This window comes from Miniopterus schreibersii (assembly GCF_964146895.1).
Source record: "Miniopterus schreibersii genome assembly, chromosome: 8".
Lineage (NCBI taxonomy): Eukaryota > Metazoa > Chordata > Mammalia > Chiroptera > Miniopteridae > Miniopterus > Miniopterus schreibersii.
In genome coordinates, this window is record NC_138109.1 from 16,213,334 (window position 1) to 16,225,998 (window position 12,665).

The 12,665-nt window shown below is 47.2% G+C and overlaps 1 protein-coding gene across 4 annotated transcripts in view; it reads right to left on the reverse strand.

Moving 5' to 3' along the window:
* Window positions 1-281: 281 nt before the first annotated feature.
* The window catches only part of MECR (mitochondrial trans-2-enoyl-CoA reductase), a 31,677-nt gene continuing 19,293 nt past the window's right edge, over window positions 282-12,665 (reverse strand). For 2 of the 4 annotated variants that reach the window (XM_081145438.1, XM_081145441.1), the window contains exons 5-10: window positions 11,451-11,553; window positions 10,307-10,409; window positions 9,005-9,078; window positions 7,717-7,777; window positions 7,498-7,570; window positions 282-6,125 (exon numbers count right to left, since the gene is read on the reverse strand). In XM_081145438.1, the coding sequence (XP_081001564.1) occupies window positions 5,968-6,125; window positions 7,498-7,570; window positions 7,717-7,777; window positions 9,005-9,078; window positions 10,307-10,409; window positions 11,451-11,553 (572 nt within the window). In that variant the 3' untranslated portion in view covers window positions 282-5,967. Of the gene's footprint in view, window positions 6,267-7,497; window positions 7,571-7,716; window positions 7,778-9,004; window positions 9,079-10,306; window positions 10,410-11,450; window positions 11,554-12,665 lie in introns of all 4 variants that reach the window. The other 2 variants (XM_081145440.1, XM_081145439.1) reach the window with 2 other exon arrangements.

Below are 12,665 nucleotides of genomic sequence, written 5' to 3' on the forward strand. Positions count from 1 at the left end.
CAGCGTCTGGAACGTGGGAGCGCTCTAAACGCTGGGTCCCTTCTCTCTAACCCAGTGTACCTAGCACCACAAGGAGGTGTTTTTCTTTTTCCTGTTTGTATTTATGTTTTAAATTATATTTAGAAAGGATAATTCATTAACTGATTGAAGTGATACACAGTGAAAAGTCTTACCATCCTCTGGCTGCCTAGTTTCCCTCCCCAGAGACAATCAGTGTAATCAGTTTCATAAATGTCCTTCGGAGGTATTTTGCACACATGAAGCAAATAGCAGTGTACTGTACATACAGGTCGGCACTTAATATATTTTAAAAATCATTCCATAAGAGTACAGAAGGAGCGTCCTCAGGACTATTTTTATGGCTCATACCATTTTATACACAGTAATTTATTAATCAGTGCCCTAGTGAAGTACATTGAGATAAGTTCAAACCTTTTGTTATGTCTGTTGCAGTGACTAACTTTGTGTATATATGTATATATGTAGAATCTATTCCTAGAAGTACTCAAAGGGTGTGGGCAAATGTAGATTTGGTAGCTATTGCTCAATTCTCCATCTCCTCATCAACACCGTTATCAAACTTCATGATCTTTGTCAATCTGATAGCTAAAAAATGGTATCTTGGGTAGTGTAAATTGAAATTATCTTATTTTGAGTGGAGTGAGCCTTATTTCATATGTTTAAGAGACATATTTTACTTTCTGTGTCTATCTTTTGACAATTTTATGTTTTCATAGGAGCTCACAATATAATAGGGAAATCAGCTTTGTCAAATGAAGTGCAAATATTTTTCCCTAGTTTGATGACTTTTGACTTTGCCTAGTGTTTTTTGTCATGCAAAAACATTAGACATTTATGGGATCAAATTTATCCATTCTTTATTTTTCTTTGATTCTGGATTTTGTGTTGTAGTTTGAAAGGCCTTCCTCACTCTGTGTGTGTGTTTTTTAAAAAAACCTCCCATGGTTTATTCTGTTACTTTTAGGGCATATTTTTGCATTGCAATCTTTGATCCATTTGGAGTTTAGTAAAGCGTGAGGATCATAATATTCTTAAAAACTAGCACCGTCATATAATCTACTCAGCCTATTGTACAGATGGGAAAGAGCCCCACAGAGGGGAAATGCCTGTCTCCAAAATCTGTTCCTCCTCTGGAGTTCCCCAACTCCGCGAGGGGCACCTCTAACCAGCAAAGTGCCAAAGTTCAACCTTCAGTCACCACATTCGGTCTCTTTTAGTTTTTCCTCCTAAATATTCACAAATCTATTCACTTCTCTCCACTCCCACTAACTAAGCTAGTTCAGGCCTCATCATACTGTTAACACATCAGGGCTTTTAAGTGTGCTGCTCCCTGTCTGAATGAATATGGCTGGCTCCTTAGACCTTCCTTCCCTACCTTGTCCTAAGTACACCCCCACCCCTACGCATACTATGATGCCACTTTTTTCTCGCACAGCAGTTATCACACTCTAATGACTTTATTTGCTCATTCACTGTCTTTCTCCTCCACTAGAATATAAGTCCCCTAGTATCAGGGGCCATGTGTTTTTGTCTCCTGCTTTACCCCTGGCACCTACAACAGGGCTTTTTCACATAATAGGTGTTCAAAAGATTTACTGAATGAATAAATGAATGATCTGGACTCCTTCAATGGCCTCCTGATTCTTTTTTTTCCACACCTCCCCATGAGACCTAGACTCAGGGAAGTTTGAAGTCTTCTGATTGACATGTTAATTATCATTCAACAAAATCAAGGAGTCCTGAGAAAAGGGAGCTCAAGGCCAGCTGTGGGGCCAAAAGCATTGGTACTGACTGATACGGTGACCAGACAGGGTCAGGGGACCTGGTGTCTGGTGGCAACTCTGCTGCCTGCTGTGACCTTGAGCAACTCACGTTGCCTCTCAACGTCTTCCTCTTCAGTAAAGTGGTGATATTAAAATCTCAATGATATAGGGAAGTTTTAAAAATCAAATGAAGATGCAGGTCAAAGTGCTTGTACACTGCAGAGGATTAGGGACACAGGGAAAACTTTCTTCCCTTGGGGGGGGGCAGTGTCTCCCTCCCACTTACCTTCCCAGGAGTTTCCTGCCTTCAAATGAAGGCAGATGCTATTCCAGGACTAAGTCTCTCTTCTCTACTATCTCCAGCTGCTCTGGCTGGGCCCAGCATCCTACCCACATGCCAATAAGCATGTGGCTGGTGGACACTGCTGACAGCTTCCATGCACAAGGACAGGGACACCTAGCACACACAGGTTGATGCAAGAACCTTTTTCTTCTGGGCCTCAGTCTTTCCTTGAGGACAGCAGGCTTAATTATCTCATCTCCCAAGACACAAGACAGTCATCAATATGACAGCAGTGGCTGTGATTGTCACAGGGTAGATGCTCCCAGAAGACACCACTGAAAGCCAGAGTCAGGAAGTTTCCGGGCTTCGGGTGTCTCCAAGCTTTGGTTTAGGGGGTTGTGCTGGATTGTCTTCTTTTAGTTTCCTGGAGCCAAAGGTTTCTCTGTTAGCCATTAAAAATTATATTGTTTATTTAGTGCGCCAGAAGAGCTGTCCCAACCCCTCAGAGAGATTATTCCACCTGAAAATTAAAAACAATCTCCTGTACTTGCAAACTGTGAGAGAAATGATCCATTTTAAGTCAGGTTCTCTTTTGACATTGTTTTGTCTCAGTCTTCTTTCCTCTGCTGGCCTCTTAAATGTTGGTAATCCCCATGTTGGTCTTCAAAAATTTAGGAAGATTTTACTTATATAAAATTTAGAAGCATGGACATTTCAGATTTTATCTTTCTTTAGTGCCCTCCTTCTCCAAATTCTCCCTCAACCTGCTGCCAGAGGGATTTTTCTAAAGTACAGTTTGACCTTCTGGCTCAGAAAACTTTTCTTTACTGATAATGGGATAAAGTCCACATTCCTTAGCTGGGAATTACAAACTGCCACCATGCACTTTTTCAGGTTCAGATTGATTGACTTGATTTCAATATAGATTGAATCATAGAATATGTAGCAGTTATGATTAGTTTCAGAGAAAGCCCAATCACTAGGGGATTAAATAACATAGAAGCTTATTACTCATTTCATTTTTTTAAAAAAAATTGATTTTTAGAGCGAGAGGGAAAGAAACATAGATTTGTTGTTCTACTTACTTATGCATTCATTGGTTGATTCTTGTATGTGCCCTGACCAGGGATCAAACCAGTAACCTTGGCGTGTTGGGATAATGCTCTATCCAACTGAGTTACCTGACCAGAGCCTAGAAGCTTATTTCCTAAGTAAAACTTATTTCTCAAGTCCTGAGGTGGGCAGTCAGGGCTTCTGGGTATCATGGACCCAGGCTCCTGTGATCTCATTGCTGTTCCATTCTTAACATGGTCAAAGATGGTTGTGCAAATTCCAGGGATCATGTCTGTTTCCCAGCCAGGAGGAAGGTGGAAGAAAAGTTCAGGATAGATGCCAGCTATATTTTAAAGAGGGTTCCTAAGAAACTGACACCTACCCCTCTGCTTACATGACAAGGGACAGATCTCATGTGCTGCAAGGGAGGCAGGGAAGCAGTGTTTATTCCAGTCTACTATGTGCCCACCTAAAAGTCATCAGTTTTGATTCTTAAGAGAATGGATATTAAGGGGAAAATCAGAAGATTCAGACATAAATGTCCTGCCTCTGTAACTTTGCTTAATCTGGTTCCTTAGTCTGTAATGCTTATCTCCCTTTCCTGAGGAAACAATAATTATCCATCAAAGCCCAACCCAAATGTCACCTCTAGGTCCCTAGAGGTCTGTTCTTAGGACATTTTGCCAGCCTCCAGGAGGTCTCTAACCAGGGTGTGAGGAACCTTACTCCTGCCTTTCTGCCTCTCGAGTCCACACTAGGGGTCTGCCTGCTCCTTCATGGCTGCAGGCTCATCATTCCCTCCAAGCCCAACAGTGTGGATGCCCCGAAGAACTTAATGTTCACTCCTACAGCCTTTGGGCAGCCCCTACTACCTCTCAGGCTTTTCCACTTGCCCACATGGGCCATCTACACAAATTGTCCCCTAGCCTTGAGGAGAGAGGACTGGGGAGAGGAGGGACTTGGATGAGTTGGAGCTGATTCTGAACCTAGGTGTATAAGGTGGCAAATCTTATCCAGAAGCACCTGCAGACAGACCTTTCCCAGCCCCAGGCTGAACCTGTGTGCTTTCTGCAGAGGACACACAAGATGCTCCCAAAGGCACAGGGTCATGCCAGGAGCCTGTGTACATGCTGGTGTGCAACTAAACCTGAGTGTACTCTGGCCTTCTGAGCATGTTTTCCACAATACACCTGGTCTTGAGGATAAGTCCTGACTTCATGACCCTTTCTGCTTTGACCCCTGTCTACCTTTCTCATCTATCTTCCTTCATATTCCTCCTCAGGTCTTAGCAGTGGCTATACTTGCTTGTTGGCAGTTGCCCAAGTGCCAGGCTCTCTTGAGCCTCCAACCATGTGTGCTGTTGGCTTTGCTTGGTGCACCTTTTCCTGCCTTCAAAATTTGCTATGCTCTGGCCAGTGTGGCTCAGTTGGTTGGGCATAATCCAGTGCACCAAAATGTTGCTGCCTTGATCCCTGGTAGGGGTGTGCAGGAGGCAGTGGATCAATGCCCCTCTGTCATCATTGATGTTTCTGTCTCTTTCTCTTTCATTTCCTCCAAAAAAAAAAAAATCAATAAAAAAAAAAATCTAAATTTTTTTTTGCTGTGCCCACACTTCCTCCAGGAAGCCTTCCTTAACCCCTCAGGCAGAGCTGCTGTGTCCCCACTGCCATGAACACCTCTGTATGTTATTAGTATACTGTAAAGATCTGTCCCCTGCACTAGGCTAAGGGCCAGCCCCACATCTCTCATGGGCATCCAAAGATTCAGGTACACACTCGGCACCCAGTAAGCACTCCCTGAACGAGCTAAGGGACAGAGAGCCAGGTGGTAAGGGAGACATTCAAAGTCTCTAGTTCTTTGCTTTGGGTGAGTGGATCATTAAGCAAACACCAAAAAGTCACCTAATGTCAAACTCTTCTCTTGGAATAAAACTACTAATTTTTCAGGGCCCACTTCCAAGCTTACCCTCAGGAAGGCACCCTGACCCCAGGCCGGGGACAAGACCTTAGTTCTGCTCTCATAAACTTCACGTGTCTTCTTTAGCACACTGATCACTATGGTCACTACTGTGGGATTATTGGTTTAATGCAGGGTTTCTCAACAGTGGCTGTATGGCATTTTGGACTGGATGATTCTTTGTTGAGGGAGGCTGCCCTGTACACTGTAGGATGTTTTAGCCACACCACTGACCTCTACTCACTAAATGCAGGTAGCACCCTCTCAATTATGACAGTGTCTCCAGACAATTATCAAATGTCCCCTGGGGATAAAATGACCTCAGGTTGAGAACCACTGGTGTAACTAACATCTGTCTCCCCATTTAGAATGGATGTTCTGTGAGGGTGGTCCAGCTACTGGAGGCCACATTTCCTCAGTACCTCAGCCTGGCATTCACTCCCTGGCCCCTGAACTGTGCACCACCTGAGAATGAGTCAACTTTCCTTTTTAGAAGATTCTCCTCTGTGGGCTAGGATGGCTTGAGGGCAGAGATTGTATCTCTCTGGCTTTTGTACCTGCCAGGCCACCCTGGCTGTACTTTCAGGGTGTCAGGAAATGATCAATGGGGCACAAAGGAAGGATAGGCAGGGGAGCTTCTAAGTCCTGGGAGGTGGCAGGTGCACAGTGATGGTCCTTCTCAACAGGGATGACTTCTATTGGTTTGTGTTTGTTTTCCGGAACTTCAGAATTTATTAGATACCCTGAGGCTGGCCCTGGGGAAAACCTTGGTTGGAAGTGACAGTGAGGAGAGGAGCAGCGTGGGGAAGGTTGAGGGCCCAGACTAAGGGGCCAAAACCAGTCCTGTTGATGCACATCCCTTCCCATTTCGCTCTGGCTCCTCTGGGATTATCACATGGTGAGAATTTGTTTTGAAGACAAGAAGGGCTGCATGGAGGTTTCCAAGGCACACTGGTAGTCCTGCAGTGGGACCTCGGAGCAGGTGGGAGCCGTGAGCTGGCCGCGGTGGATGAGGTCACAAAGAGTGAGGATCAGCTCCTTGAACTGGTCTGTGGGAGGTTGGAGGGAGTCAGACAGGGGTGCAGCAGCAGCAGGGCTCGGGGAGATGGCACATCACCCCTGCTGGTAGGAGCTGGTGCCGCGCTCCAGAAAAGCCTCGAGAGCCCAAGGCTTGGCTTCCCGGTCCCCACCTGTTTTCAGGACAGTGAGAGGCAGGGTGGGGAGAGAAGAACATGGGGAGTGGCCCTAGGAACTGAGGAGCAGGCAGAGTGGTGGCTCAGACCCACAGAACCTGACTGGGGTGTAACCTGGAGTCTGAAGGGAGGGAGGCGCAGGATTACTTCCTGGCAGGGAAGCCAGAAGAGGCACAGAGAGGGAGAAGGGTGTGCCTGGCACACTAACTGATGTGGAACAGATGAGCTTTACTCAGGAAGAGGAGCTCTCCCGAGCCCAGGACTCCCTTGAACCCTAGGAGTTGAGGCCACCACTGTCCCCTCCCACTAAGGACCCAACATGGTTCAGTAAGATAAGAAGTAAAGGCCTTGGCTGAGAAGGGTTTTTTCATAGACCTCAATTCATTCAACATTCACATCTAATCATATCCCCTGCTTAAAACACTTCCATGGCTCCCTAATTGCCTTTAAGATAGAGTCTAAACTCCTTAAAAAGATTTATAAGGCCTTTCATAATGTGGTTACAACCAATCTGTCCAGCTTCCCACTTCCTCTAATGGGCTTTTGCACACGCTTTTTTTTCTAGCTGAAACCCCCCATTCACACCACCACTTTCCTCTCTTTCACTTGGATAGCCCCTCGTCATTCTTCAGTTTCAGGTTGGGGGGCACTCTCTGGGGAGCTGGTCCTCCAGGAGAGGAAGAATGGTGTCCTGGCTCAGGTTCTAGAGTCAGAGAGACTAGCTAGTCACATCCTGGCTGCCCCTCTCCCTAGGTGGGGTGACTTTGAGCAAGCTACTTAACCACTCTGAACCTCAGTTTCCTCTTCTGTCAAACAGGGCTAACAATAGTTTAAACTATTATGACATTTTAACTGAGACAGAGGCTAAGTAACTTGTCCAGGTCCCACAGCTAGGCTAGGCACAGCCTATAACCAGAAAGGCAGAACCCAGGCAGGCTGGCTGCAGAAGTGGTTTTCCTTACCTGGTTGTCTTCCATGGCAGTCTTCCCCACTGCCAGCAACTCAAGGACCAGGGCAATGTGTGCCTTGTTCAATGTTATGCCTCCAAGAACTAGCCCACTTTAGTCCAATAACTATTTGCTAACTGTCGCTGTAGAGGCTGTTTTCCTTTACCCTGTTGTAGGGTTGGGGGTCCAATCACCCATCCACAGCTCAGAGAGGCTGGCCACTTCTGCAGCAGGCACTCCCTCTTGTGTGACCCCTGGCAATGGGTCCACCATGCACTTACCTGTACTGTGGTCCTTCTTCCACTGGGACAACCAAAAGCCCCGAAGTTTGACATCCTTAAAAATGAGCAGGCTCTGTGGACAAAGGAAGGACATGCTGGGGTTCTGAGGGCAAGAACTTCAGATACCATATATTCTTCCCCTGGAAACAGGGGGACTGCCTGAGTTTACACAATTGTGGTATCTGGGCCCATTTTCAGGCCTGCCTTCCACCAGCTTACCACAGAAGCGATGACGGGCTGCTTGGCCATCCCCCCGTAGGTCACCATGGTTCCTCCAGGCCTGAAGAGTCAGAGAGAACAGAATGGGTACGGGCAGATCCAGAGCCTTTCTGGAACCCACCACAGCACTTCTATTCCAACCCAGAAGCCCAAACCTTGCTTTCAGAATCCCTGGGAAGGGTCCAAAATACAGATTCCTAGGTCCTACCCCAGACCTAATGAACCAGGAGGGGAGGGTCTATATTAAAAACAACAGTCCCCCCTCCAGATGACCTGGATGTTTAGACAGGGATGGGAACCCACTGATCTAACCACCCAGCCAGGCTCTGACCTGAGTTCAGCCTTGCTCTACTCCGTCTATAGTGGATGCGGCACTGATACTGATCCAGATCACCCTCTCCCTCCTACAAGTGACACGGGACTGCAGTTTGCCCCTGAGATTGCCCAGAGGAGGGCTGAGCCTGGCCCTGCCGCTTCCTAGACCTTGGGTAGGTGATTACACTCTCTGGGCCTTGTATAAATGGGGATGGGAACAATACTCTTGGCCTAGGTGGCTGTGGGAGGGGTACCTCAAGCTCTCTGCACAGAGGTCAGTGCACGGTGAACTCTCATTGTTTTCACAGCTCTTTGACCACATGGCCCATCTTCCCATCTGGCCTGTGAGTGCGAGCCATCTCTATACCCTGTAGCTAGTGAGGGCTAGCAAATATGTACTGACTAACACTGTTTAGGGGATTCCTGCTGTAGCTGGGGAGTGTCCTCTCAGGCACACTCCAGCTCCAGTTCCTATTAAACGAAGAAAGAATGGGAGGCCACGCACTGTTAACTTTCCGCGGTGTGTATCCCCCTCGGCGGCAGCATGATAAGCAACTTCTGTACTTTAGTTTTTCCTTTGAACTTTTATATGCTTTCAAAATATTTTGTAATAAGCGTCATGTTACCTCTAAAATGAGAATCTATGTTTAAAAGCTAATAAAAATTTTAAAAGCTAATCAGCTGGGACTAAGTAACTTTTTAAGATGCCCTTAGGTTATGAATCCTCAACCATTCCCCTGGCAGAGAGAGCCTAGCAGTGGGTCCCTTGGAAAAGCAAAGCTGGATGGGCTCTCAGTCACCTTTAATGAAGGTGGCCGAGAAAGGAAGTGCCCAGAGAGCTAGGACATGACTTTGGCCCCAGTTTCCTACTCAGGGTCCTGTTGACCTGGCCTTGGCTTGCACTGGCCTCTGGGACTGGTCACCTGATGGTCGTCCCAGCTCAAGGCCTGGACCGCAGGGCTGAGGGACTTACGCTAACTGCCGAAGCAGCTCTGTGGAGCTTTTCCCGCCGACACAGTTGAGTGCGAGCCGCGGCTGAGGCATGTCCTGGAACATAAAGAACCTGCAGTGAGGGAGCTACCTCTCTACACGTGCGGTTTGAAGCTGTTACAAACAGCACTTCCCTGGCCCAAGTGTCAGAAGGAGGGAGTAAAGAACACGGGATGTTCTTGCTGTTTTTCCCTTGCCAGGGATAGCCTTTTCTTCACCATTGTGTTATCTGTTTGAGAATTTCATCCGGAACTCACCTCATCTGAGAAAGAACAGACAAAGGGTATCTATAGCCCATTTCCAAGGACTTCATTTCCCCAAATGCACCTCTTCTCGGCACTCTGGACTCAGTTTGTATTACATCTACTGCTTCAGAAATGTTCTCAAGTGTTCCTGCCAGAGTGTGTGTGTGTGTGTGTTTGGTCCCTCCAGAGTTTAGTGAAATGAGGCTGAGATGTGGTTTGGTCACTTGCTAGGTGTGCTGGGAGTGGAGGTTCTGCAAGGTTTAGAGGCTGTGGGTTCAGAGAGACCTGGTGCCAGCCCCGACTCCACCACTTAAGACTGTGTGGTCTTGGTCTAATCCTTTATCTTTTCAGAGTCTGGATTTCTTTATCTATAAAATAGATAGCACCTACTTTGTAGAGTTTTTGTGGGATTCTCAGATAAAACGTAAGGTAAGGCCCTGGCCGGTGTGGCTCAGTTGGCTGGAACGTTGTCCTATGCACCGAAGCATCTAGGGTTCGATTCCCAGTCAGGGCACATACCCAGGTTGTGGGTTGGATCCTAGGATGGGCTGTGTGCGGGAGGCAACCAATTGATGTTTCTCTCTCACATCGATGCTCCCCCTCCCCCACACACTCTCCCTTCCTCTCTCTCTAGAATCAATAAAAAACATATCCTCAGGTGAGGATTAAAAAAACCCCCATAAGGTAGGTACTCAGGAAATGTTACTTCTTTCTTTTTCCTCTTTGTGCCTTAGTTTCCTCAGGTCCTCTCCCAGCTCTGAGATTCACATGGGCTGTGTGCACTGATGTGACTCACCACAAATATTCAGAACTGCAAACCACACGGGGTCTCCCAAACCCTGCTGTCTCTCCTGCCTGCCTCGCAGCACCTTCCTGCACGCTGCTCCCTGGCTGAGGGATGGGCTTTTCCTTCCGTGATGAGACGGAGTAGAGATATGAAGAGGAACACGGGAGCTAGTCCCCAGCTTTTCTAGTTCAAGTCACCTTTCTTCCGGGGGGTGAGCATGGAATGGAGGTGCAAAGTCCCTCATCCTAGGTACCTTAAAGATGTTTTTCATCTCAGGCTTCCTTAGTTCCTCTTCTGTGATAACATGCTCGGCCCCCAGATTCTTTAGTCTGTCGGTCAGCTTCTGGATGTCAGGTCTGGAAACCAAACACAATCCTCGGTCACATCTGCTCATTTTCTCTACCAAAGGCTGCTGGGACTGCTCTGCCACAGCTGTGAGGATGTGAGTTTCTTTGTGGGAAGCTGGGGTCGGGTTTAAGCCGGGCCTTGAACAGGGCCTGGCCACCCAGTTTCATCCAGCAACTCTTGGCCTCAGTTTCCTCCTTGGCATGAGAGAGCTGGGCTGGGTAGTTTCCACAGCTCCTGCCAACTCAGGGATGCTACAAACCATCTATGCCCAGGGAGAAGTAATTTCACTTCCTGATTTCTCCTACTGAAATGACAAGTTCCACTTCCTTTCCACCCCCTTCTCTTTTCAAGGGGCTCTTCAGAGTGTTGAGCAAACACACTCCAGCCGAGGAGTGGCTCTGGGACTCTTTGGCAATAATTTTTGTTAGCACAGCCGGGGGGATAAAGAACTGATGCAAGAATCAATTCTCCTACTAAGAATGGACTTCGACAGACATGCCCACACTGGACAGTGAGGCTTAAGGAAACTGGCTGCTATGAGGGAAAGGGAACAAGTCAGGAAATGAAGCCTGCTACTGACTCCCTGTGACTCCAAGCAAGGTGATTCCTCTCTCGGGAACTTCAGTTTCCTCATCTGTAAAATGATGAACCTGCCCTGTCTCCTTCAATGTGTATTTAGTGCACTTCAAAGTACCACACAAATACAAAGAACAAAAAGAGCCCTGGGTTAGACAGTTCATAGGAAGAACAGCATAGTGCAAAACATTCCCAAATATGAACTCTGGTTTTGAAAACATGGGGTTATCACAAGTCAAGAGTTTCAAAAACTCCTAGTGTTCAGTAATGGCCCACCTCCATCCTGCCCTCCCTTTACATTTCAAATATTCATGCATCCTATAGCCAAAAGCCGCCTGGACTTCACTTCTCATGGCCTATGCGCCCAGCCCAGAGAGGAGGCCTGCTTATGCAAGGGCGCCATCTGGTGGACACACAGGGACGCGAGGTGGAAAGGCCCAAGTCATGATCTGGGATTCCCCCTCCCCACGCACCTGTCTCGGACCACATTGATGGTCCTCAGGCCCAGGGCTGCGGCGATCTGGATGACTGCTTGCCCCACTCCACTGTTGGATGCATTCTGGATGACAGAATCTCCTGTGGAGCCAGGAAGAGACTCAGTTCAAGCCCTGCAGACCCGTAACAGGCAAGGGCTTCCAGCCTGAGATCCTACTATATAAGGCAAGAAATGGAGTGCTTAGGCTCAAAAGAGACCTGGGACCTCGCTGCTGAGCCTTCTCAGGCCTTGGAATGCTGCTCACTCTTCTCCCAGTGCCCCCCAAACTTCCACAACACCCATAGCGCCTTCTAAGACTCGGCAACTCAGAGTCTACAGTGGATGTAATTTAGACCCTGCTGTGTGAATGAGTTTACATCCTTCATCACCCTCCAATTTTTATGTCCTCAAGTCTCTGCTTAGGTTATTTCCTTGGTGTGCAATGCTTTCCTCTTCCTTTTTCCCTTCATTGTGAAATCCTATTGAAATTCTTTGAAGCGCAGCTCAAGTGAGGCTTCCTTCACAAAGCCCTTCCAGACTATTCCCTCTGTGTCCCTGCAGCACTTTGCAGGCATCTCTACTAATATACAGGGTCTGCCTCATCATACACATGGTTGTTTATAGGTCCAATACTGCTTAATAAAAGCACGTTGCCTTGAAATGGAACTAGAGCCATACTGGAGAAACTAGAAGTCCCTGAAACAGGGTCCTATAGTTTGTAGTCTAAGCCCAGGCCTAGATTTGGAATTAGTCAATGGGGAGGCAGCATGGCATGTTGGGGAAAATATGGGCTCTGGGACGAGATGGACCTGGGTGTGAGTCCCAGCTTCACCACTGACGGTAACTGAATGAGACAGGGCAAGTCATGATCTCTGAACTTCAGTTTCCTCTCCATAAAACAGGAGCCTATGAGCATCAATCAGGATGCTCCTAATTAGAGTCAATGCTGTCATGTCCAGGAGGGTGCTCCATTACCCCTGAAATGCTATCTGGGTCTTGAAGGATCTGGTGCCAGAGACAGAGGACTTCCTGGAAGAAGAATACCCATTCTCCTTAGCCAGGGTCAGCATGCAAGTTGTCACTCATTAGTGGGTTATGAAATCAATGTAATGGGTTGCAAACAGCATTTTTTTTTTGGTTTTGTTAAAATAGAGGAAAATAGAATAAAAAACAGCAGAGTACATCACACATAGTAGGGGTAAATACTGTTTCA